A 27,387-nucleotide genomic window follows, 5' to 3' on the forward strand; every position below is an offset into this window, starting at 1 on the left:
CTTATTTTCGGAAATAATTGCTTTTGAATTAATTTTGAATTACCTGCCCTTTGCTATTGGGCCTAGAGCCTTGAGATTTTTGCAGAAACAACTTCAGCACTGTCGGCACCTAGGTGATTTTTTCAAGCGAATATGTCTTGTGGCAGGGAGCCTTAAAAATCTTATCACAGTGCTTTTATCGGTGCAGGGGAAAAGGCGGAGAAATTTACTGTGTTTTAACACATAACAAAATTTTGGAAAACATGTAGCAGTGTCTATTTCTCAAACCGCAGAGGTAGTTGCACTTATATTTATACCAAAGTATAGGAAATTTAAAATTCTACACGTCTGTGTAATTTTAAAGCCGTACGCAGATTCTCGCACAACGCTCACTTTTCAAACCTTACGAAAATGTGCGCCTGAAAAAAACCTCGGCATCCAGTTGGTTAACATGGCGGCCTATGTGATTGTGCATTGTAGAACTATACGTAAGTTGATAAATGTGACGTCATAAGTTAAGGGGAAGTGTACACGATAAAATCACATTTATTCTTATGTGAAACAAAGTGAAATATTTTAAGTATTTAATATCACTGTTTGAAATTATATACTCATTTTTCTTACACTGAGAGTATAACCCTCAAATTAAGTTCTGAAATGTTATGCCATTATGCGGCCCTTGTTTGCCGAGCTAAACAGGCCAGAGTTACCGCCCTTTGAGTATGACGTAACTGGTGCCACTTGATTTTAGACTGGTCTCCTGTCTATTCCCAAATCAAAAGTTAAAATTAATCACGTGAGAAAAGATTGTGAAAATACGAAAGAAGCATAAGAACTGAAAATGTGATCAGCAGGGCAGATTGATCGTGTGTATTTTCATTCATAACCTCACCTCAATGAAAATACCAAATATGTCTTACAATGTTGACGTACGTATGACATCACTATCGGGAAGCAACGCTCTCAAAATGGCCTGTTCACTGACACGAGTACGCCGGATTTTTCGATGGAAAGTTTCGTTGCTTCAAGCAACGTATATACATACATGTGACATGTAAGTAGTCCGAGACATTCTGACAATCGGCTGGTTGATATTTTCCTTTGGCTTTCATTGTGACCAATGGAAATAGTCAGAAATAAGGAGAATTTCTATCGCCGGTGTTCGTGAGTTTGCGTCAGTCACGGCGTCACGCTTTCAGAAGCTATATTATGTTCTGATGAATCTGATGAATCTCGGAAATCATTGGAATACACCTATTTTATTTAACTATCGCTTGCTACGATACCTTTCCCAGGCATGGTCTAAAAGTAATGAGCAAGTGTATGCAGCAAAAGTAGGCGAACAGATACACATCTAGTGAAATGTGAGATTGGCTTTGTTTACATTTCAAACAAGTGGTCTTTTCCCAGGGCGGAATCTGATACATTTCCTTAGATTTTACCGAAACACTTAGTATTGGTGACAAAGACCATTTGTCATTTTATTTTGAACTGTATGAGGAATTCTGGGATTAGTACTTTAAGAGCACGTGGGACGGGATTTCTAAACACACTGCAATATAGCTGAAAAATCACTTTGACGTTAACTGCGTATTTTTCAAAATATTCTTAGCGATTTTCTGTTGAATCGACAATGTTTCAGAACGAGCATTGGTATTCCGATCAAACAACAACAATAAAAAAAGATACGGTTTTTTGTGTTTTTTTCTTCTGTTTTTTGTTTTCTTTTAAATTCAAGTCTCCCATATTAAGGCTTCAATACTATAAATTAAACTGGCCAGATTTACGATGCATGTAATTTTCAGTATACTTGCCTTACAATGGGCGTCAGAGAAATGGTGTCATAGAAAAGCGAATTTTAAACAGAATTAAAAACTGCCACTTGCATTCATGTTCGTAATGTATTTGGATATGGTAGCGATAGGTAGGAAGAGTGGAAGTGGTGGGACATATATTGTACGATTTATGTTGGAATTAAGTAACAAATGTAGAATGCCGACACATTCACCGATGGCAAGCTAGATGTAGTGCATAAACGTTTTAGTATTTGTGAAAAGCGATACTGTTGAAAGACGACCGACTCAGGTTGAATGTTGTAGTATTTGGTTACGTGGTAACACTGTTTGTACAATGTATACGTTTTTTCCAAACTGCAACGTCATCTCTGTGTGGAACTGACTACAGAGCCAGCTGACGGCCAGGCAACAGCTGGATTAAACAGTAGCCTGCGCATTGAGACACTATAACCACACCTATGTCAGCACCACGTGAAATGGGTCTAACAACGTCATTCGTTTATCGGTTTGGCACCAATGTAGTCATTTCCAAGGGACATAAGCCATGGTGTGTTTACTGTGGACATAGAACTCTCGGGAAATGTGGAAAATGTGAATCGATATAACGCAAAATATAAATTAATTACTTCTGATATTTGTACTGATTTGGCTATGAAAACTACTTGAACAAACACTTTTTATGATGACTGACTGACTGACTGACTGACTGAGTTTGGTTTTACGCCGCTTTTAGAAATATTCCAGCAACATCACGGCGGGGGACACCAGAAATGGGCTTCACACATTGTACCCATGTGGGGATTCGAACCCGGGTCTTCGGCGTGACGAGCCAACGCTTTAACCTCTAGGCTACCCCACCGCCCCCTTTTTATGATGAAAAAGTGCAAGACAAAAAGATAAATTTTCGTATAAACTTACACTTTAAACAGCGGTCGGAAAATTGAACTGAAATTATGTGCGCATAGCAGAGATGATTTCAAATTTGCCTGTCAAACTTTACAAAGATCTATCCTAAACTCACTTCATTAAAATTATTTATGCTACACTGAAATAACATGTAAGTCTTTGGAAATTACGTCAAGTGTCCGAATATATAGAGTCTGTATGTTATGTAAGCCGTTCACCCTCCAGACTACAACACCCCTCCCCCATTCAGCCACGCCTCCCTATTTTATGCAGTGGAGTGGAATCTACTCGACTTAGAGATGCAGTCAGCGTTCACATGAAGGTTTATTTTGAGTTGTTGCCATGTTTTTGGTGTTTTGTTCGGGTTTTGTTTGGGTTTGGTATTGTTGTTTTGGGGTTTGGGGGCTATTTTCCATTTATCTGTGTGGGGGTGGGGTGGGTGGTGTGTGTGTGTGTGTGGGGGTTTGTGTTGTTGTTGTTAATGGCAACGCTGCCCCAATTTTCGACTTTTAGAAAACAACGGTATGCTTGAATAAAAATAATAAAGCATTATGTGGTGTGCATTTAATTGCCTTTTGAGGTCGACTTGTTAGGTCGAGATCAAACCAATATGTCACAAACGCTATAGCACTGCGGCAGAAACCAGAAATGCGTTTCCCTCATAGTACCCATATGGGGAATCGAACCCGAGACTTCATCGAGACAATCGAATACTCGAAACACTTGGCTACCCGACTGTCATGCGCCGCGCCGTTAATTGTGACAGTACGAGCGTGGACACAATGCAAACTACAGCCTGGAGCTAACTGCATCTGTCGGCAAGGACGTGAAATACTGAATGGAAGCAACGCCTGGAGCTTACTGCATCTGTCGGCAAGGACGTGAAATACTGAATGGAAGCAACGCCTGGAGCTTACTGCATCTTCCGGCCAGGACGTGAAATACTTAATGGAAGGTACGCCTGGAGCTTACTGCATCTGTCTTTCAAGGACGTGAAATACTGAATGGAAGCAACGCCTGGAGCTTACTGCATCTGTCGGCAAGGACGTGAAATACTGAATGGAAGCAACGCCTGGAGCTTATGTATCTGTCGGCAAGGACGTGAAATAATGTACGTATTACTGAAATAGTTACACCTATAATTATAATGTATGATATGTATTATAGCAGTTTTTGCAAATAGTTATGTAGGTAACTCCTACCATTTATTCATAGTGTTGTGATGCAGTGTTTTACGATGTGCGACAGTGTATCATCCTCTTATACATTGTACCTGGATATTCAGTTAGCGGCATTGGGGTGCTGTGTTCAGACTTTACTCGATTTAGACAGAATGATTTGGAAAGTGCTACAATGATCTAATCCCCGAATCGTCTGCCAAAGAGTGGTATATAAAGGGAGTTATATCTTGCCTCTCATCTTACATTACATCTCAGTACAAAAGGAGACCAGCATTGTCTGTGATGGTGAAACCCTGGACACTCTCTGCTTAGCCCTTTCTTCAAAGTTAAATTACTGATGTCGAGGTGAATATTACCATCATTGGCTTTATTGCTCTCATCACTGCTCTTATGTTATGGTACCCGAAGAGAGAGAGAGAGGGGCGACTGAATGGTAATTTAACTGACTGGATCTGACATGGATTCAGCCTTGATTATTTAAAGAACGCCCTTTTTAGCTGGACTTCAGCCGAGTACTATATGTATTTCATATTTGTATGCCCTTCACAAGTGGATATATATCTACAGTTGTCTACCTGCGTACGTTAATATATACGGTCAATGCCAGAGAATAACCGGTTTCACTTCTATAGGTAAAAGGTAAAACGTATGTAAAAGGTCAACTACTGGAATAGATCGCCAAGATCTGGGGAAAGGTGCAGGCCTGTTCTACCCGAACTGTAGATCCCGTCACACACACAATTTGAATACGAAAGTACGCGTTTGCTGCCTGATGTCACACAACAGTAAACACCTGTAAGCACAGACAAGCAAGTGATCGAAGCACCAGAAAAAAGTGACACAACAATGTTGCTGAAATAAAAACGATGTGTTGATTTGGAATAATGTTGAATTACCTACAGTACTTCTACCATACGACGGCGAACTGTGCACAACTGCGTCCTGACAACACATTCTAGTGACAGCGTGTTAAGTGGTATATAAACAAATTATGATTTGTCAATTTCAAATTAAGTCTGCTACAGTGTATATATGTAGAGATTTTGCTGCTCTCCCTCAAAATCCAAAATCCTATCTGTGTTTAGGGAAATATACACATTGTCGTTCAATCGTCTACAACAATATTGTGTATGAACGTATATTGAATACAGTTCTGGTCATTGACTGATTCTGTGATTAGCTCGCCTGTACCCTCATAGCGTTATCGTGTAATACCCTTGCATTGATGTAAGTCGCCTGTACCCTCATAGCATTATCGTGTAATACCCTTGTGTTGATGTAAGTCGCCTGTACCCTCATAGCGTTATCGTGTAATACCCTTGTATTGATGTAAGTCGCCTGAACCCTCATAGCGTTATCAGGGGCGGTGGGGTAGCCTAATGGTTAAAGCGTTGGCTCGTCACGCCGAAGGCCCGGGTTCGAATCCCCACATGGGTACAATGTGTGAAGCCCATTTCTGGTGCTCCCCGCCGTGATGTTGCTGGAATATTGCTGAAGACAATCATCTTCTAAAGCAGTTAAGTGTAATCATAGACATGGGACATCATTGCGTCAAACCATCCCCACATGTAGTCGGCAGATATTTAATTGGTCCGTTAAGAAAAAGGTCACAAACCATCCCTACTTCATGGACAAAGAAAGATAATTATTACACATCTCTAACTTCTAGCAGAGAGAACTGGGACTGTCCACGTTAAATGGTCAAGTATTTCCGACTTTGGTCATGCTGTGGGTGCACGTGGTGTTTATTGTGTAATGCCGGACGCTGCTGCTACACTGCTGCTACACTGCATCCGATGGCGGAAGGCTCTACCCAAGAACAATGATGGATGTTGTAACCTTGGTGGAGTAGCTTTGAAAAGAGATAATTATATTTTTCAATGTTTGACATACCTAGGGGAAATCCCTCCTCACCGCCGGGGTCACGTTGACCTGAAGACCAGAAAGGAAGTGAGATGTATTAATTCAGGTTATCTGTTCTATGTCATGACTGCTCTGAAGTATAAACCGAAATAATGCAACAACAAAATTAGGGCAATCTTTTTTTTTTGTCAAGGACAGCATTTCCCGCTGTTATGTTTTGGGGGCATGTATGCATCATGTTAAGGCAAATGTTTGGGTTATTGTATAACATGTTAAGTTCTATGATCACGGCAACACGTAACACACAACAGGTCGGTGATATCAGAACATACCAAACATACATAAACATACCAAAGAAGGCAACTCAGAAAGTCGCCGACCCTGATCAAATGATAATTTTTAGTGGCATCTTACGGCAATAATATGTCATCAAAATTATAATGGACAGATCTTAACTGGAGCTGGATGACTTAAAGACACAATGCGATGATAGATTAACAGAGCTGTACTCTTTACACTTGAACTACTTATTGGAATTAGTATTGGTGACTGAAATGAGTACAGAACAGATTTACTTACTTTTCTTCTTCTTCTTCTTCTTCTTCTTTCTGCGCCTCAAAAAGAAATGAACAGTTACTCATACAATCAATATTATTACATGTGAAATCTTTCAGGACACTTTTCTTCGCCAACAGTATTGTAAGCCTCCTGAAGCCAGTGAACCTTCAGATGACTGAGATGAGGTTTTGTAAACTAGTTCAACATTGAACGAGAATAGTTGGCAATACTACATCAGCTTCGACTGTATTATTTGTAACAGGGCAGCTTGCAACCCCATTTACAGGCATGTCACTATGAATCATGTTTGGTGATTAAGATTGAATCACATAATTATTCAAATAACATATAAGTGTATCAAATAAAATACAGGTTGTTTTACACTTTGTTCTTGTACGGTATAACTATTTCATGTAGAAACGTGTCGGACTCCGAGCAGCCATGTTGGTCTATTCCGAACCAACTGTGTGTCATAACAAATTTGCCGTGGATGAAGTGTCATTACTTGGCCGAATTGTCATTTGTTTTCTACGTGAACAGGAAGTTAATAAACTCTCTAATCGTTCCTGTTAAAGCAATATGCATATTAGAGTCACAGGATCGATTGTCCAGTATTTGTTGTATATGCTAACAATTCCAGGCAGTATTAGGAATGAACGAATGGACTTCAATATATTGAAATTATATGAAGGATGTTAACGAACCCAAAGCATGGCACCAAACGTCAAATAGGGCAAGAAGGTAACATTTGTTATTTGATTGGTTGCTTACAGTCTGCCCAGGATAACCCTGTTTAATCGAGTACTGTGCAAAGCCTGTCAAAAGCTACAAACATGATTTTACATCGTCAGTAGTTTGTGAAATAAAACAATACATGTATACAAATTTATAGTGTTAAACATACCTTTCTTGCCAGAATAAATGGTAAATACTTTTCACCATTTACTTTATTACATTACGGACGATCGATCGAGGTTTTTGCACATAATATTTGTCAAATTTTCAAAAGGTACAAACGTACTTTGGTGAACAATTACTAAATTGAAAAAAATTACAAATACTTTACTGTCTCCTGCCTAAATTGCTGATCTGCAGAACTTGTTACGGGATGGATCGTATAACTGATGAGTAAGTGGGTTACTGAAGATCAATTCTAACCCGGATCTTCACGGGTTATAACTGATGAAGCGTGGATGGGGATGTGTTTTCATTCATGATGAGAGGGAGTAATAACACATGGAATTACTTATTTCAACATGAACAGTGCTGATTATAACTGAGGTCGTTCAAAACATATTATTCTATCTGTATAATAGGACCAAGCAAACACTATGATTGATGACAAACAAATGTATGACCTTTCGTGACCTTTGGGTATCGGCTAACATTGACTTACGAAACTGAAATTTGATCAATATTTGTTTTAATGTCTGATACATTCAGCAAAATGCACATGGGAAGCGAAAACACTCTCATCTATGGATCAAAGCCGTGGGATTAACGGTCTTTGACATCTTAATAAGGTCACGGTCAAAAGTGTCAAACGCCCCAACCAGCCTGTTATAGAAGACAAAGCCAGTTGTTCCGCAAACTTATATTTGGAGTTGCTTTCTCCACTTTGTTCCTAATTAGCTTATAAGTACGACATAGCTGGGGCCATTTGAGGTGATCCATGATGAAATAATGACAGTGCTTTAGACCAGGACACGTTTCAGCGTTGACGATTCTTACTATGTTGTTCATGTGATAAATTTTTGTCCTATCGGACATGTGCTGCATTTTCTTGGCTTAAACATAAAGTGTACTAAATGTATACATCGGATGTGCAAGTCGGGCTTTGTTCTGCCATATGTTAGTATGAAGACAATTCTGCAAGACTAATGGAAAATAGAGACACAATTATCGTGTTTTATGTTTATTCCCATCCTGATATTCCACACGAGACTTGTTCGGTAAAGGACATCAGGGCGAACCTGTGAGGTGCTACTGTTGTTTGTACTGTACAATCAATGTATTGCTCACAAAGTCATACATTAGAAAGTCTTTTTAGAAAAAGCTCAAGGTATCCCGGATTTGGACAAACTGTTGGCTTAGATCTCCCATTGTCCATACATACATTACACGTATAAGAGGCAATGCCTATTGTGTGTCTCTTGTGTTTCTTTCTTTTCTTTGCGTTGAATGTTTCTAAGTTAAACGATAGTCTTGCTGGGGGAGGAAGTTTCGCAGTCAAGCTATCTTCAAAGAAGACAAGTGTCACGATCAGCAATTTGAGAAAACATTACGGAAATTACATTTTGTTCGGTAATAGCCGACACTGCTCTGATAATAATTTCTTATGCTTAAAATGCCCGAACTTTTCTGCATATTTTCTGTATGAAAGAAGACACATGGATAAGCATATGAATTCAGGTGGTGAACTTCTGGAAGAAATCACAGTACACGTACTTTGGCAGACAAATGATACATCGTTTTGGTATAAAACATTTACAATAATGTAAACCACGTCTAACTTTGTAGACAATTGGCGATCCGGGTGAGAACTGGTCTTCAGCAACCACTGCTCATCGTTAGAGGGGACTAACGGGGTCGGATGGTCGGGTTCGCAGACTTGCTTGACACATGTCATCGTGTCCCAGTTGCGTAGATCTATGTTCACGATGTTGATCACTGGATTGCCTGGTCCATATATTTACAGACAAACGCCATACTGCTGGAATGTTGCTGCGTGCGACGTAAATTAAACCAAAACAACCGGCCAACCAACGTCTGATATTCTATGTATTTTGTCAAATGCACTTACCTATAAGAGTGAATCCCACTTGAATATTTCTCCACTATCAATAATGTTTAATGGAAACAATGTTTCAGGAACCTTTACTCATCAATAACTCCTCTTGGCATCAACTATTGTATGTGTTCTTTTATTGATCTTCGTGACTACAACCACCAAATGATACTCCCACCAAGACTTCACTCTTCAGGGGCATGTCACAATACACTGCACATCACTGCAAGTAATATAAATCGGTAGTATTGTTTTAGTTGAGCTGTTATTTTTCACATCTTCTTTTCATGTGACGCAGCTCGAAATAAATTTGTCATTTCAATGCGTCGCTATCGGCGCATAATAAATATTGTCTCGTGCAGATCTCGTTAGAAACTGGTTATTCAGTAACCCATGTCAGTTAAGATCGAGATCGGGTGGTCCATTTGGCTTGGTGATGCTGTCACCATATCACAGCTGTCTGTGTCGATGATCATGACATGAATATAGGACGATTATTGAAAGGCCACTGTCATATAGCTGGAATTTTTCTGAGTACGATGTTAAAAGACAGGCAAGCAGCAACATGCCAAGCTATTCTTTGAGATTTCATGAATTCATTAATCTTATTTCGATAAATACCGTACAATACAAGTACTGTGGCGATGACCTGGGTTTCAACTTAGTTCACTCATGATGTGTTTAGTTCATTGTGGTCACGGTTTATTCACTGTGGGCAGATCGTGCACTGATCTATCGGAGGTACTCCATATTGTGTATTTCCTTCTTGATAAATCATGTTTAATGAAAACCGAGTGTTCTGGATATTTCCCAATTACTAATTCATTGTCATATCAACAGTCAGTGACCCTGAACCTGACGATAACAGCCAAAGGATTCTCCCATCAAGGCACACATGTCACTCTTATCCTTGACCAGATAGGCACATCACAATGATTGTTAAATGAAGCCGGATTTTCAGTTCAAGTCTGTATTTTGTCCCGATCAATGGGATCGGCTGGTTAATATGGCTGATGCTGTCACTCTGTGCCTGTTGTGTGGATCGATGTCCATGATATGGATTCTCTGGTTGACTGCCAATTATTATTACTCGCCAGTGGAAGATAATGTAGTGTACTATTTCTACGGCAATATTACACTAATGTAATATCGCTAGAGGTATCACATCATAGTTATGACATCACACTGCTATTACCTCTATCACAGTGGTATTGAACCTTGCTGAAAGCCATCCCACTGTAGGCAGTTTCTATCAATTTATGTTTGAGAGTAATAGACAGAATACTAAATTCGCTTACGTGAAATAGCATTTTTAATTAAACTCGTATAATAAATATGGTATTACACGAAAGGGCGTTTGGTATCCTCTACCTATCTGATGGTGAATTAATCACAGGCTACTATCATAAAACTGGCATATTGTCAACTGGCGATAAACAGCAAATGAACAAAACAAAGAGTTTGTTAGAACTTACCATATGATGATAGCCACTGCGCCCACAAGGATAAGGATAAGGACAAGTACTGCTACAACAACTGGAATGATGACCTGGGAACTGCTTGTCGGTGACACACCTGTGGTAACGGTGGTATGACTGCTATAGGTAGTACCTGCACAATGATATATAAAAGCATGTATGAGAACTTGAATATACAAAGTCCACAACGCTGAATAACAGAAGGGACGATAGCGGTTAAGCAGTTCCACATATGTTTGTAACATTTTATACATGACACTCTGAACATTGTACATCCATTAAAATATAATACAGCTTTTGGATTAAGTGTATCAAGATGGTATTGGAAATGGAATTTCACATTTGTCATCGTTCACATTATATGTTCTGCTTTCTCTCATCTTACATTAATGTTTTAAAATTGTTTTACCTTGATGCACGGTGTAAATCTCTTGGGAAGTCTCACAGAAGTCGCCGATGTGATTTTCTCTACAGCCCAGTGTACAATGTCCATTGTGCTGATTACAGATGTCTCCTTGGCAATTTTTGCTGCACGGTTCATTACACTGGTCACCGTACACACCAGCTTTGCATCCTTCGAAGCATTCTCCGGTTTCTTTGTGACAGAGCACTATGCCATTTGGAAGAGGTTTACAGTTTTTAGAACAATTTTGACTACAACCATCCCCATATTTTCCAGGCGCACATTCCTCTTCACCTTGAACAGTCAGATCTGAAATATGTTGAAGTTGATCCACATTTCAAGTTTTGTCATAGCACAGATAACATACCCTTTCAGGCATATACTTCAATGTCAGGAAAATTATGCCAGAAATCTGAATTTAAAAGAATTCAGTGTGAAACTATCAACAAACGATGAATGTTTAACAACAAAGAAGTTGATCTAAAGATTAACTAAATATTCGATAAACACCATGATGACATTAGTGGTCAATCTTCCCAAATATACCTGAGATGAGACTCCAGGGTGAAGACAACGCATGGCTCTGTTCTATAAAGCCATCGTAAGTCTGTCAAAGTCTAGGAGTCTTTTATTACCTAAGCGTTACGATCGCGTCGTGGAACGGAGCCTTGAACTTGATGTTAAGTGAGATAGGACAGAGACAAGCACCTGCATCTTTATTATCTGTTGTAAATATCTCCTAAAACATTTCGTTACAGGATGGATTGATCTATGTAGTTCTAGCAAATGCCCTATTACCTTAGGCTCCCTTTCTATATATGGTAATTAGCACACCAGTGCCTTCTACTGATTGTTTTTTACAATGATACTGCCTCATAACACAATATGTGGGGTGCAATCGTCATTGAAAACATGTTCCAGGCACTTGTCATTGCTTGAATATGTCCATATAGTGTGTATACTAATCTCACAAACGACTTAAATGGGCGATCATATAAACGACACGCACGCGGGCACGCACATACGTACAAACAGGCTGCATCGGACCCGCACTGAACTGGCGCGTGTGGGAAAGCAGCTCTCTGATTGGTTGATTTGTTTCAGTCTTACTATCGTTATCGTACATGTGGAACATTCCGTGTTGTAAGACCAAAGATCGCAGCTTGATCAAAGCAATAACTGTATGCTATTGTGATTTATTTCTAGCCTTTGAAAAGATACTGCAGTGTAATATTTTACGGCAATATTACACTATCTGTTTGATTGGCATTTAGAAGCTGGTGACTAATAAGAAAGTAAGAAAGTTTATGAATAACAACTTCTTTATTATATTTTTTTTTTCTTTTAATATTACACTAGTGTAATACCGGTAGACGTATGACGCCATACTGGTTTACAGTTATGACGTCACACGTCACAGCGGTATTAGACCTTACGTGACTTGCGTAAATCTGAGTCTTCACACTGTAGGCAGTTGCTATCAATTTATGTTGGAGAGTAATAAACAGGGTCCCTATTGTCGCAAGTGTCCCAGCTAATATGGACCATAACTAGTTAGGAGAGGAGTTAGGACATCCTACCATTAGGATAAGACCAATTCTCGAAACTATCCTATCCCTGTCCTAACCTGAGCTACCGATCCTAGATAGGGCAGCGAGCTCTTCAGTAGGTGAGATATGTTACTGGGGAGAGGTGTACAGTTTTGAGAACAATTTTGACTACAAGCATCCCCTCTTCACCTTGTACAGTCAGATCTGAAACATGTTGAAGGTGATGCACAGTTCAACTTTTGTCATAGCACAGAAAACACATCCCTTTAGATACATACTTCAATTTCAGGACAGTTATGCCAATTCAGCGTGAAACCATCAGTAAACGATGAAATGTTTAACAATTAAGAAGTTATTATTTGGATGAACTATATTTACGAATTAATGCAGAGATATTGTAATAGCGCTCAAGTCAAAACATGTCACTACGTTTCGTCTTGTGACATACTTTTTCAGAAAAAAATGGGAGCAGTGGAAAACATTATGTTCCACTACAGGAAATATGATCAAAAACTAAAACTAAATGGACCATACCAAAACACTAAATTGACCATACCAAAACAAGAAATTAGCCCCAATATGCAGTGTGTGTACATGTTGAATTTAAACACACCCAGGAACTATTTCAGTTAAAAAAACAACATGATTTTGACTTAAAGTGAGGAAAACCAACTGCCCTACGTGCGACTGTCCACTATGAACTAAGAAATGAGAAAACAAAACCCGATTCTGCATGGGTCCGTGCCAGTAACACGTTGACATCCAACTTAATTCACTGTTTAAGAGCTGCCATTTTCATGAACCACGAACAAGAATCTGTTATTGAAAGTCTTCATCTGATTCTTCCTGGCGGTTTATGTATAGAGAAAAATCTGTAAAATTATGTTACCTGCTACCCTTCAATATGGAAAAAACGTTTGGTTTGACTAAGAAATTGTTACAACGAGATAGCCATATCAAATTGGCTAATATAAAATGCGGCAAATAAAATCCCATTTGTACACTTTCTGTTCATTGTCTGAGCAAATGGTTACATTAACAGAAATGTTTTAACAAAACCAAAGGAACAGTACCTGAAAAAAATAGCACTTTCAACGGATCTACACTCAGTATATTGGTTTATCAGAAGTAAAAAGATAAGGAAGTCGTAATAGAATGCAACACAAGAAGGGAATGCCGTTCAGACAGACTCAAACTAATTAGTTCTATTTGCAAATATCCAGTTTCAGTCAAAAAGAAACTGTTTATCAGGGTATCAAAAACCTTTGATACAAAGTCAATAGTCATTCCTATTATAAAGGAGATCACATCCATCTATACACTAGTATTTGCTTATATATACCATGACAAGTCTGAGAGTCCACTCTAGTCAGTTAGTCTAGATCTCTTCTTGTTGGTTTATGGCCTCCTGTTATGACACTGCCCTTGACATAAACTAAACTTTATTTTCATGCGACTTCTAAACCTGTCATAAGAAACCATTCTATTTTGTCTTAACAAAGTCTGCTTCGATGCTTCTCTACTTGTGAACTTATGAACCATGATGAAACAGTGTCATTTAGCTTTTCAAAGAATTATTGTGAAAAGTTCCTCAGATTTCCATGAAGTCGGATCATTAGTTTCATAAACCATCACAAATGTTTGCACCCACTGCTTGTACTTTTCACTGTGAGGCAATTTCCGACAAATATAGGTTTCACAAGAATGGTGCAGCTAGATGAGGATTCACTCCACAGAAAGCATATTTCCTTCACTCCTGGGTGACTTGGAAGAAACTCTGCTATGGGAATAGACTGGGAAATCTTTCAATGCTCTGATCAGGTAAAATCTCGGAACATGAATTATCCTGAAGCTTTATCATTCTTGAAGTGAAATTCTACACCAAGACTCTGCACAAATCTGTGAGAACTAGAGACACGGATGTTCACACTGTCACATCTTAAACATTGTCCAATACCCTCAGTTCTGTGATTAGATGCTATGTGCATCTGATCTGTTATGCGTAAAGCAAGTGAGGCAAATCTGGAACTCTTCCAATGATTGGATTAAAGTCAAACAATGGAGGATGAACACGGTCCAGCGTGACTTTCTTGTGGCCATCATAGATGTTTCCTGTACAGCTTTTGCTCTCTGTGAAACATCACTGGCTGACCACTGCAAACTGATGTCATAAAATTGTAGGTGAAAGATCATGATGAGATTCCCGGGACATGTTCACAAACTTAAGATCACCACCTAAGTAAAAAAAATCCCTATCAGAGGTTACAGTCTTTTCAGTTAGGGAAACGAAACACCCTTGACCATCTATCCTTTGTGCCTGTACTGATAATGCGTCTAGATCATAAGTGTTCATGAAAAATAAGGCCTATTTTACTAGCATTTGATTTCGTCTGTAATGCTGCGATCTAGACAAAGTGTTTACGTTTGACAGCACTTTCAGTGTTCGATGATTTTTTTCAATGAAAAGGTATGGTCTTCGTCAACAACGTTTGAAGTATTTAACGTTCCTAGATTGCAGCCTTTTATCACGTTTTATCCCCCCGGCATGTAATGCAGGGGTATACAGTCGACGCCTTGTCCATCCGTCCGTCCGTCCGTAATACTTTTTTTTCCGGTGCATAACCGTTCGATATTTTTCAACACAAATTGGTAGATATATTAAACAGAACCTAAGGTGGTGCCTTTTGCTATTTACAGATCTTTGTCATTTTTATTTTTATTTGTTTCCATGGAAACGTTTTGGACTTAGTCTTAAAGGGAGGGGTGGGCTTCTATTCCGGAGCATAACTTAGAAACTGTTCACTATTTTTCTGCACATCTTGGTAGATATATCAAACAGAGCCTAAAGTGGTGCCTTTTCCTATTTACAGATTTTTGTGGTATATTATTTTTTCGGTTTCCATGGAAACGATTCGGATTTAGTCTCAAAAGGGGGGAAGGGTGGGTTTCGTTTCAGGACCACAGCTCGTAAACCGTTCAGTATCTTGCAACAGAACTTGACAGATATATGAGACAGATCTTGAAGTGGTGCCTTTTGCTATTTACAGAGTTTTGGCATTCATATTTCTCATGATTTCCATGGAAACGATTTATGTAAATAAGATGCAGCACAGGTGATACTTTGTCAAATAAAACAAATGTGATGTTTGATCCAGAAAAAACCCACAACCCCGTCACAAATACCTTTACTCAAGCTGTTTCCTGTAGGCGTAACCTTCTTGAATTTTTCCAATTCTTTTAGTATTAACACTTTTAAGGTTATCCTAATCAAATTGTTTTCATAGTGTTGAGCCATAAGGTTTTTATTCCCTGGATACGTTGAAGCTGCTAACAAGTATTAGGGTGATTACAACAAAATACAAATATTTCATATCGGGGGTCATATAATCACTTTCAAACTATTGTTCTAGTTTTAGGCATATTTTGAATTGTCAGGACAGGGTCTGAAAGTCTGGCTACAGCAACTATGTGTTCTCAGTGTACATCTCAAAAGGTTAATATTCACCATGTTTCCTTTCTCCCTCACAAAGAAGAATCCCCGGCCGTGTCATACCAAAAGACGTTAAAATATGGTACTTGTTGGTCCCTGCCTGGCGTTCGGCATTAATGGGTACAACAAGGACTGGTCGGCTCGGAGTCAGCATAATGTGTCTGAGTGGGGTATTCATGCTTCACTGCGGCATGGTATCTCAGTGGGCTAGCACTATAAAACCAGCTGAAGTCTGGGCTAGTACAAACAGCCGCACATACACATACACACGCATGCACGACGTCATATGAGCGAAATATTCTAAAGCACGACGTTAAACCCAATTTCACCTCACCTCACAAAGAAGAAAAATCCACGATGTGCGAGTTCTTGTTACATGTCAGTAGTATAGTCTTCACGGGGTTTCCTCTGAAAGTACCCAAAAGCGGACGATTTCCCTGTTGATAAAACCGAAGTCACCTGTATCCTGTACCACCAATATTGCCCTAACAGTATGTCTGGTGAGTGAACATCTAGGAAGACAAACTCACTCCTGTACAGCTGTCCACTTTCAGACTGAAGTGTCTTCTATGAGGAAATAGGAATGTGGATGGCGACCAAAGAATCTACACCACGAGAGCATGAGAGTTTGTCCTTTATTGAATTCAGAACTTGAAATATGAAAATGTCCTGTGTGCTTGTCTTCTCCAGACGTGATGTCGTTACCATGTTTGACACCTCCAGCCACTGGTCATACTTAGCGTAATGTAGTAACTTGGTAACAGATCTTTCTTGTTTGGTTTCTATAGTCCTTACATCAAAGAGTTGGTTTATGTTCTATCTTTTTTGTGGTTGTGAGGTAGCAAAGGTCCGGTATTCAAAGCTAGATTTGTAGGTGCTGAACGTGGCTAAAAAAGAGGCTTAATCGATTGGGTTTCATCATTCTTAAAGGTCACATGCAACCAAAAAATCAAACATAATTAAAACACAATTATCACTTATTCATGACATATAATATGCATTGCTGATTATGAAAAAACAAATAAACAAAATTATAAGCGTATAATCGCAAATCAAAAGTGCAATATTTTGTACTTGGGTTTACCTCCCTCGAAACGAAGCAGCCGGGATACCGAACCCAGTCAGAGCGGGTGGGTGTGCAGTCAAGTGTAACGGCTGGCTCATTAGCAGATGCCGCCATTGTGTGTGTGTATATATAGAGATGTTGGGTTTTGTAAATACATGCTAATTTTTTGTGTATAACATTTTGCAATCAACAGACATCATAACATGTCATGTGTTCAAGTATCACACCTGCCTGTCTGTGTAATTACATAATGTGACAGAGACCGAACTCTGGCCATAAATCAATGCGTTTTGTTTATGGTGTATAGCCTGATTGGTGTTAAGTTCAAATTACATGTGGTCAGTGATCGCAGTTGTGTATTGAATATTGTCATTAGCAGACAGGCAGGCAGACACACACAGGTGTCAATAATACAAGACATTGAGTTTTGTCTGTGACAGCGACATATCTATATCACAGTTAGAAATTGTGTCAACGCTATATAATGACATTGCTTTTAAGTATTTCACTGCGCACGTGCTATGAGCGCAGCCCAGCTGTTGAAACCCGTATTCCCCAGAAAAGTCTGGGGAAAATTAGTGAAACGTTTGAACTCCGATTTCGCGCGGTTTTTTTCATCGCGTTATTTTTCAACTTTATAAGTTGAATTTGAATTTTTGACGCTTTGTTTCGGTAAGTCCATACCGAAAGGTATCAGAATCTGCAAAGTTGTGTTTTACGTTGCATGTGACCTTTAAGGAAAAACTGTTTCTCTGTAAACGGCATGTACTTATCAGCTATACTTTTAGGAAAGAAGGTTACCAGCATATATCAAATGCACTCATTCAAATAGCCAGGGAATTATATCATGTGGTTATTGGGGTGAAATATTTCAGGTGACCTTTCCATTGTTGGAGGCATCCTGTGTGATAGAAAAAAAATTTCATAAATCACAGTGAAATTCAGATCAGACGTTTGTAACAATATTCAATAGGCTTTAATATTCATAAAGATACTGACATAAAACAACATAACTTGTGAGGCAAAACGTATGTCGATATCCATTTATAACATTGTAACAAAATGAATGCAATACTCAGTTCTTTATGACACCCCCGGCCCGTAAAAAAAAAGAAAAAAGAGGATAACATTAGCTTCATGCTCAAAGAACATTTTAGACAGACATTTTAGATTTTAGTCTTTAGAATACAAGTCCAGCCTGGCTACTCTTTACATCTGTCTGTTTTCTTAGCCATGAAAATCATAGCCTATTCTGTAAATGTACACGCTCAACATAAACAAGATTATGTGAGACCATGCACAATGTACGTGATCAGTCATAGAACACCCGCTATTGTCTCGATAACAGGATGAGCAAATGTAAAACATGTCACTAACTCATAAAATATAGCTATTCTAAAATTAAGCCATCATTCAAGTTTACAATGTTTGTGAGAGCACTTTCGTATGAAATCGTATGACGTTTGAAAAGGTTTACAAACAGGAGTTGTCTTCCAGTGCGAGAATTACACCCCATCTCAGTGCTCCTCATCATAGGTCATAAAGAAAGCAAAGAAGGAATCGCATTCAGTTTCTCTATTTGATCATGCTCCTGCGGAGTTCTGGAAGACCCACTGGGTGCTGGAAGACCCACTGGTGTCTAAGTTTCATCCCAGGCATGGTCAATTGGGATGAGGTCTGACCACTCAATTCGCTCTACACTCTGCCGCCTGAGGGATTCCTTGACAAACCTGTCCCTATGAGGCCTTGGCCTTGTCGTCTTGCAGTAAGGAGGGTCGACCATAAACGTCATGCATAGCTTGCAGGAATGGTACTGCTGTAGGAGCAAGAATCTCTTCCGGATAACGCTGTTCGGTAAGATTACCGTCGACCATGTACAGTGGAGTACGTCCAGTTGGAGTTATCCCTGCCCAAACCATGACCGACCCCGGTCCAATCGGTTATGCGTGGCCACGGCTGCATCTGTGACTGGCTCTCTTTTGCGACGATAAATCCTCTGCCGTCCATCATGGAATGACAAATGGAATCTGCTTTCATCTGTGAAGAGCACATGGGACCATTGACGTTGATTCCGGCGGTCATGTTGTCTACTCCATAGTGTTAGTGGTGAACGTACTGCAAGTTGCCTGCACCGGTTACACTTATACGTCGACGAACGGTGCTCCTGGATATCCTTACATTGTTAACATTGAAGTGTTCTGTCTGAAGGTCAGCTGCATTAAGGAATCTGTTACGTAACGCCGTGTTAATCATGTACCTATCATTTCGAACTGCTGTGACTCTGAGACGACCTGGTCGACGTGCATATTCCACGGACCCATTGGCTTGAAATCTCTGCCACAGTCTACCAATAGCACTCTGACTCACATTAAAGCGGACAGCAACCTGCCGCTGAGTTTGACCAGATTCTAAAAGGCCTATAGCCTGAACCCTCTCAGCAAGTGTCAAAAACGTCTAATTTTAAGCTGCGATTTCAAACAGGTACCTGAACAGTGAACGAAACTAAAGAAACATTGATGCATGTGTATTAACCTTCACTTTACATGGATCGAGCCCCTTGTATGTATGGTAATTAGCCCACCGCTGCCTGCTACTGAATGTTTTTCAATGACTCAATGCAATCATCATTGAAAACATGTTTCAGGCACTTGTGTCATATACACTAATCACACGAATGACTTAAAAGCGCAATCATATTAACGACACACCAACACGTGCAAACACATACATACATGCCGCAACGGCCCCGCACTGAAATGGGGAAAGCAGCTCTCTAATTGGTCTATTTGTTTCAGTTTTACAATCGTTTTTGTACATGCGGGACATTCCGTTTTGTATGTCCAAAAAGTGTCAATTAAGATGGCCGCCTGATCAAAGCAATAATTGTATCATATTGTTATTATTACTACCCCGTGGAAGATACTGCAGTGTACTATTTTACAGCAATATTACGCTAGTGTAATATCGCTAGACGTATGACGTCATAATGGTTTACAGTTATGATGTCACAATGCGAATACCTCTGTCACAATGATATTAGACATTGCTTGACTTGCGGAAAGCTGAGTCATCACACTGTAGGCAGTTGCTATCAATTTATGTTGGAGAGTAGTGAACAGAATACTAAACCGTGAAATACCATTTTTATCAAACTCGTGAAAGATTTAGTATCATATTCGCATTCGCACGTTTGATACCAAATCATTAACGTGTTTAATAAAAATGGTACGACGGAGGGTGGTTTAGTATCTTATATTTCTCAGTATTATTCATTGTGTAACAATGTTCCACTTGTAATACAGTTCTGGAAGGTACTACAGGGTAATACAAGTCTAAGGGCTTTCTACCATATTCTGACAGTTGTCAGTTGGAGATTGCGTCACATCTCACTTTACATCTCAAGTTACACGGAAACCAGCAATTGTGTGGAGATCATTCTTACCCTGGATACTCAGCCTGTTTGGTAAGCTTTACCGCTGTTGTCAAGTAAGCGAATGTTACTACCCAAGTCTTTATTGCTAAAATCACTGCTTTTGTATACCGGATTTGAATTTGCTCTGCTACTCTGGCTTAACCTCACTGTGCCTGCACCCTATATGTTGTTACACTTGACTAAAGGCCACAGCTCACAGCATTTGTGGCTATAGGCTGTTAAAGTTGGCATGTGCCAGTGAACTGTTCTCACAGAGTGAGTACTGTTCAATTAATATCAGATGATGATATCAACCTGATGGATGATCACTTTTGAAGAATGTCATTGATTAAAATCATATGTATATAAGTGAGTAGTTTTGAGTGGTAAGTGCCAGTGTTACCCTGTATATAAATTGCTTGGACTCGTCACACTGGCCATTGCAAAATAGAAAACGTTTTAAGTAAATGTTCTGTTTGCTGTCCAAGGTGGACAGAATTCTCACCAGGGCGTAAAGATGTTCATCTACACAACCACTGACAACCTGAGATACCTCTCCATGGCAGACAACTACTTCAGCGGCGGTACCGTTGCCATGTGCCCAGAAATCTACCATCAACTGTATATCATCCATGCTGCGGTTAATGATAAGATCCTACATCTAGTGTATGGACTTCTTCCAGATAAGTGCCAGGCAACTTATGAGGAATTTTTCCAGATCGTTAAACAGAAAACTGCCGAGAACAACATTCCTGTGACACCAGTGGCAATCTTCACAGACTTTGAACAAGATGCCAGAAATGTGTTCACTAGCCAACTGGAGGGATGTATGTTCCACTACCGTCAAGTGATTTGGAGAAATGCTCAGAAATGTGGTGTCCAGACACTCTTCATCAATGACCCCAGTGTAAATAGACTCATCCGCCATGCCTCTGCCCTGCCTCTCATCCACCCACCTGACATTGACGACATCTGGTTGAATGCCCTTGAGAATAGTGAGGATTGTGGAATTTGCTGACGATAACCGAACAATGGGTCGAGGCGGATGGGCGTAGTGTTTGGAACCAGTTCATACAATCGCTTCCAGCACCACCAACCGCTTGGAGGGTTGGCATTCGAAGGTGAAGAAATTAGGTCCCAGCCATCCACACATATATCGTGGATATGACCATGAAGGATCAGTCTCATGCCGAGACTGTTCTTCTCAACATCCAGGCTGGCGGTAGACTGGCGCCAAAGAGAAGAAAATACCTGAATTTTGACACAACAATTGAAAATGAAAAAAAAAAATTGACTTGTTGACCAGGAGGAAAAGTATGCTGATGCTGTGTTGCATTTGGTTGGGGTGTAAATGTCAGTGGGTGTGTCTACAATAAATTCTGTAAATGGGTAGAATGTCAAGTGAAAAATTATGTTATGGATGTTATTATATGCATGTACATGAAAAAAACCCAGACTATAGTCGACCCATTGTTGACCTACCACGGCCGACTGAACCTCTACCTAGAATAATAGGTACAGGCACAGTCAGGTGTCCCCGCTACTCTATTAGTTACACTGTGTTTTGAAAGGGTGTACGGGATTGTAACATAGGGAGTTTACAAGGGTACTACAGCCCCGTACACCCTTTCAAAACACCGTGTGACGAATTTATATAGATCTCTTTATTTTGCATATCTTTAAAACCCAGCATTAAATCTTCGACAGAATGAGACGCAAAACGTTTTGTCACGATTTTTCCTGAAAGGTCATAAAGGGAAATAACTCGGAATGGCTCAGTTTATGATAAAACGATCGAATTTAAGGGGTTTTGTGAAACACAGAAACTTTTTATTTTGTTTATATTACTATTGACAAAAAAAAATAAGAAATGATGGCAACAATTTTATAACTCTGTTTATGCTCATAATTGTATACGCCAACTCTAAAATTCGAAGCGATCAGACGTTTGGCAGCCACATTCCATCTAAGGTCAAGAGTATTTAGGTAACCCATGTAGAGCGTCACGTGACACATTTGATGGGGTGTAAGGTTCGTACACCCTGGCAAATCCACCTACAGGTGTTTCTTGTTTAACTCATTAAGGCCGAGAGACGCATATATGGGGCAAATTAATCAGCTCCTCACAGCGAGTGACGTGTTTATGGGGCAGGTAATTAGCAGTTTCTCACAGCGAGAGCCACATACAGTCGTCAACAGAAAGCACCTCTTATTCAGCGAGAGACTCACATGTGTGTTGTACTTTTAAAAATCGCACTGTACCTATTATTTCAACCAATTTAGCAGTACTGAGCAAATGTTAGCTTTTCTTACGAGAGATCCCACCTTTAGTATCAATCAGAAGAAGTATTTAAAGTGTTTTGATAACAATTTCTAATCATTATCATAGGCTTGTACAGCGTTTAGCAAATGAACGCATGTCGGCGAGAAAGGGGATTATGATGTTTTTACAGAGGTAAGTGCCTGGTACTCTTCCTTGGGAATGGATACTAAAATACTTCGTATGCACCTTGATTGAATTAGATGTAATGGTTTAGAGGTTACTAAAAATTATATTTCCTTCAACTACCTAATAAATAGGAAACAATATACGAAATTTCAAGGACATACAAAGAATTCAAACACAATAGAATAGTTTGAATTTACTTTTTAGGCATCATTACGTTGTCATGTTTCATGTACTGAAACATAATGTATAAACACAAGTAATTATACATCCAAGCTCGAATAGATTAAACATAATTGAACTTACAATTCAGTAAACTTCAAATTAGTAACTAGTTGTTTCCCATAATCTACATATATACATGTCAGTGTTATTACAACAATGAAATATTTTACTACGTTTGTTACAAAAGACAGTAAGTTGGTAATTCAAAACATTGTCACACATGGACAGAAGTAATATCATAAGTTATTACATGTAAGCCATACAAATGTATTTCAAGCATTTTTGTTCAAGCTGTTGAAAGTTTCATGTTGATTTGAATTGTCAGTTTTCTATGCAATTTACATGAGCATTCTGTAAAACGTTTGTATTTGATCTGTGTAATTATCAAATCCGGTGCAATTATTACGTGTATCAATCAACTCAGTCTCTATTGATCCATCGTCAATAAAAACTGGATAGTATATCAGTTACGGTATCGATACACATGGGTATAATCATTCAAGCAGATTACAGTAATGAGATAATTGAACGCCTCTTTCGACCTTGAAATAACAGCCTCCGGTAGAATGCATATGCAGTTACGTCCTTGTTGAAAGGTTTGTCCCGTGACAAGTGTAAAAACAGATGCGCTGTTATATCATTGGACATCTTGCTTTATGGAGTCACGCCCCTCTCTGTGATGTTTATACATGCATGCACATCTGTAATCTTATGAACCTCGTTTGCATTCAGTAAAGATATAGGCACGCCAACCTTCATAAATATTGGGGACGGGGGTGTCAACTGCAAGTTTATACACTATAATTCTTCAGTATAGTGTCACCTCGTGAATTCTGTAATGCGTGTACTCTAGTTTGGATAGTCATTCGTATCAAGGTGAAGATTATATTTACATGTACAGCAAACCATTATGTTTTATGTACTAGTTGTGTGCATAAAATGTATATGAAAATAAAAACTACCTCTACTCAGTGGTTGGATTTCAATTGCATTGTTTTACTTATCGAAAAACACTAAAATGAGGACAAATAAACTCGCCAAAGTGACTATCTACTCCTATTTGTCTTATGTGTATATTTCATACAACGTTACCAGTGTATGTTTACAATACACAAACTGTTACATGATAGCTTGAGTTGATAAAGCCGAAACCCAGCATATCGACTGGTCAAGGATATAGCCAATAACCAATCTCTATCAAGCTGCTGAGTGACCAAACGTGCTCTTCAGAAATTTCGCCCACGCCCCATCACCTGTCCTTTCCTCTGTGACGGTTATCTCATGATACGATTGGTCGCAGATAACATATGACCAGCCACTACATTGAACAGTTGAGATACCGAACGTTCTATTCGGAAATTTGATGACGCCCCTATCACGTGACTCTTTGTTTTATGTCTATGCAAGGAATATGTAGTATACATTTTGTATATGTATGTTTGTATGGTCACGTATGTTTTCTGCATTAAATCTGTATGAAACAAAAGTGCAATGCTATGAATGTGCTTTTGTGCTAGTCACGACTTAGCGTTATAGTACTTTCATTAAAATAATTCGTAAACACTAGAAATGTATCGGCAAAACCGCTATTTTCGTCGAAGATTATAAAGTATGAAAGTAAATTCTTCTTTACAGTATGTCATTGTCATAGATGTTTTGTAAATTTAAACTTCATACAATGATATTAGAGAGAGAATTTGTTAACGTGTGTCTCATCTGTAACATACAAAGAATACATGTGTATGCATATTGTGATAAAATATAAATGTACAAGCCGACAAAAGGTCTACAAGAGAAACTTGCAATACAATTACATAAAGCTTGCAATACACGACATGTATTCACACCTGATTTCTTTCAACATATATCTTTACGACACAATTAAACAATCAGGACTTGTTTGTACGACCTAGACAGTTTCCTGTGATCCCCGAAACCTGCCAGGGCAATCAGGTGTGACTAGCACTAATTAGTCTCGGCAAAGAGAGTGGGCAATCAGCGAGGGCTTCCAGGTGTTGAGTAGTGATGGGGCTCTCGGGCTTAATGAGAGTTAACACCACACTCATCAATATTCCAGCTATATGGCGGCGGTACGTAAATAATCGAGTCTGGACTAGAAAATCTAGTGATCAACAGCATGAGCATCGATCTACACAGTTGCGATATATGTTGACATGTCAGTAAGCCTGACCACCCGATCCCGCTAGTCGCCTCTCACGACAAGAACGGGTCGCTGAAGACGGAACTTTACGGACTTCAAGTAAAAAGGAATATGTGATATAAAAGAATATAAAATCATATTTGAACTCTTCTGGAAAATTCAACTGGCGCACTGACTTAGATGATGCACGTCATCATATCGTTATCGCGTAGCTACATGCTGGTAACTCAGTCACTCATCGACTCACTTAGGCCACGAGGCGAAATCTGTAAGGCCTCTAGAAATAGGAGTGTACTTCAACATATTTGGTGAATACAAGGACTATATATCAAAATTATTCCCATGATGTGCTTGATAAGAATCAAAACTTGTCTTTCAAAAATTAATTGCATATTAATGATTCACAGCTCCTGAAAGAAGAGTACCCCCTGACCGTATTCGGATTACACGGCCTTGTCCTTGGCCTGTTGGTGACAGCCTTTTATGTTACTTACGCAATAGTAATGTTGTAAAAACATTAGAAATGTTTTCATAATTTCATAATTAGTCCATATTTTTTTAAAATTCAAATTTCTTGAATAAAATATTGACCAATCAGGATGTTGATCACTACACGACCAATCATGTAAATGAAAAATTAAAAAAGAATATTGTTCAAGACATATTAATCACTGACATAAACAATATCATACATTACATATATGCAATGGAATTAATTTCTCAAATGTAATTGATGTAATGATGCAAACGCATTCCATGTACATATTACATGAAACTATCAAATTTGAATGACAACGGGCCCACATCCTGTCAGTTTCAGCTTTCTAGAAACATATTTGATCAGACAAAAGGTATCTGACACGAAGCATTATTTGCAGTTATGAAATATCTGCAGAATGGAACATATGAGTCATTAATACACATTATGCTGATGATTTGAATGTCAGAGCCAGAGTATATTTCCAGTGAAAAGCCATAGGCCCAAAATACATTAAAAAATAATGTCTCCAGGGGCAAACTGATCTTACAAACATTAAACATTAAATAGATATAACACAAAAGCTTTTAAACATTAAATAGATATAGCACAAAAGCTTTTATAGTATCAAAGTTAGTATTCTCAAAAAGATTAACTGAAGAATATAGAGTGTAAGGCTTTTAGAAAAACGTTGTAATATAGCTCTCTCTTATTTGTGAAGAGAACACCGAGTTATCTAGAGTTCCTACATTAGACTGTCTGATGAAAGGAAATAATGAATAAGAAGCTAACATATAGTCAACACAGTAAAACATGTACAGTGACCACATAAATCATTACCTAATCTACTATTCAAGGCATAACTCAGCAAGTTGTTAGGAGGAGAATCTATCCTACCTATGCAAACAACCCTTGTCTTTTCATTTCAAAGCTCTCTCAATGCTAGTCAGTAGGCTTATCAGTAAACGAAAAGAAGCTGTATTAACTGTTACAGAATTTTCGATGCCATCTAGTTCTTTCCATATTGCAACACACTCACTCACTTTTGCCCATGTTATATACGTAAATGGACGTAAATCACCAATTTTAGTGTCAGTAATGCGACAAAAAACATTCAACAGCCATGAGAGCGGCCATTTTGTAGTACCGCACAAAATAGCTGCTTCCTGTATTCTGATTGGCCATTCATACCTTGCAACCATGGTGATTCACTGCTTTAGAATTTTCCATTCTAAGGCTTTTAAAATAATCAATGTGTGCAAGTGATTTAACAAGATAGGTTTTGTACTAGGCTTTATAAATAACCAACTTAATTACAGAGCCCAAACTTTGTATTCACCAGATATGTTGAAGCCAAAAGCCTAACTGGAATGTCTGGTTGAGATCGGTTAATTACATTTAGGCTGCGGTTATATAGCCAGAAATTTGAAGGGTACATCATTCGACAATAAACAAAGAAGATCGCATGACATTTCTGGACTATATTTTCTCAAGGGGCAGAGGGGTAGCCAAGTAGTTAAAGCTTCGCTCGTCACGCCGAATATCCAGGTTCGATTATAAACCTGGGTACAATGTGTGAAGCCCATTTCTGGTGTCCACCGCTGTCA

At 38.9% G+C, this 27,387-nt stretch overlaps 2 protein-coding genes across 5 annotated transcripts in view; both read right to left on the reverse strand.

Annotated features, from left to right (window-relative positions):
- Positions 1 to 27,387, reverse strand: part of LOC124262506 (signal transducer and activator of transcription C-like) — a 135,369-nt gene that overhangs the window by 96,251 nt on the left and 11,731 nt on the right. The window lies entirely within an intron of this gene.
- Positions 1 to 27,387, reverse strand: part of LOC124262495 (ankyrin repeat domain-containing protein 50-like) — a 61,707-nt gene that overhangs the window by 26,680 nt on the left and 7,640 nt on the right. For all 4 annotated transcript variants that reach the window (XM_046696999.1, XM_046697001.1, XM_046697002.1 and 1 more), the window contains exons 3-6: positions 10,959 to 11,261; positions 10,547 to 10,682; positions 6,305 to 6,339; positions 5,756 to 5,794 (exon numbers count right to left, since the gene is read on the reverse strand). In XM_046696999.1, coding sequence (XP_046552955.1) covers positions 5,756 to 5,794; positions 6,305 to 6,339; positions 10,547 to 10,682; positions 10,959 to 11,261 — 513 coding nt within the window. The remainder of the gene's footprint in view (positions 1 to 5,755; positions 5,795 to 6,304; positions 6,340 to 10,546; positions 10,683 to 10,958; positions 11,262 to 27,387) is intronic.

This window comes from Haliotis rubra, unplaced genomic scaffold (genome assembly GCF_003918875.1).
Source record: "Haliotis rubra isolate DU_JTF1 unplaced genomic scaffold, ASM391887v1 Scf840, whole genome shotgun sequence".
NCBI classification, from domain to species: Eukaryota; Metazoa; Mollusca; class Gastropoda; order Lepetellida; family Haliotidae; genus Haliotis; species Haliotis rubra.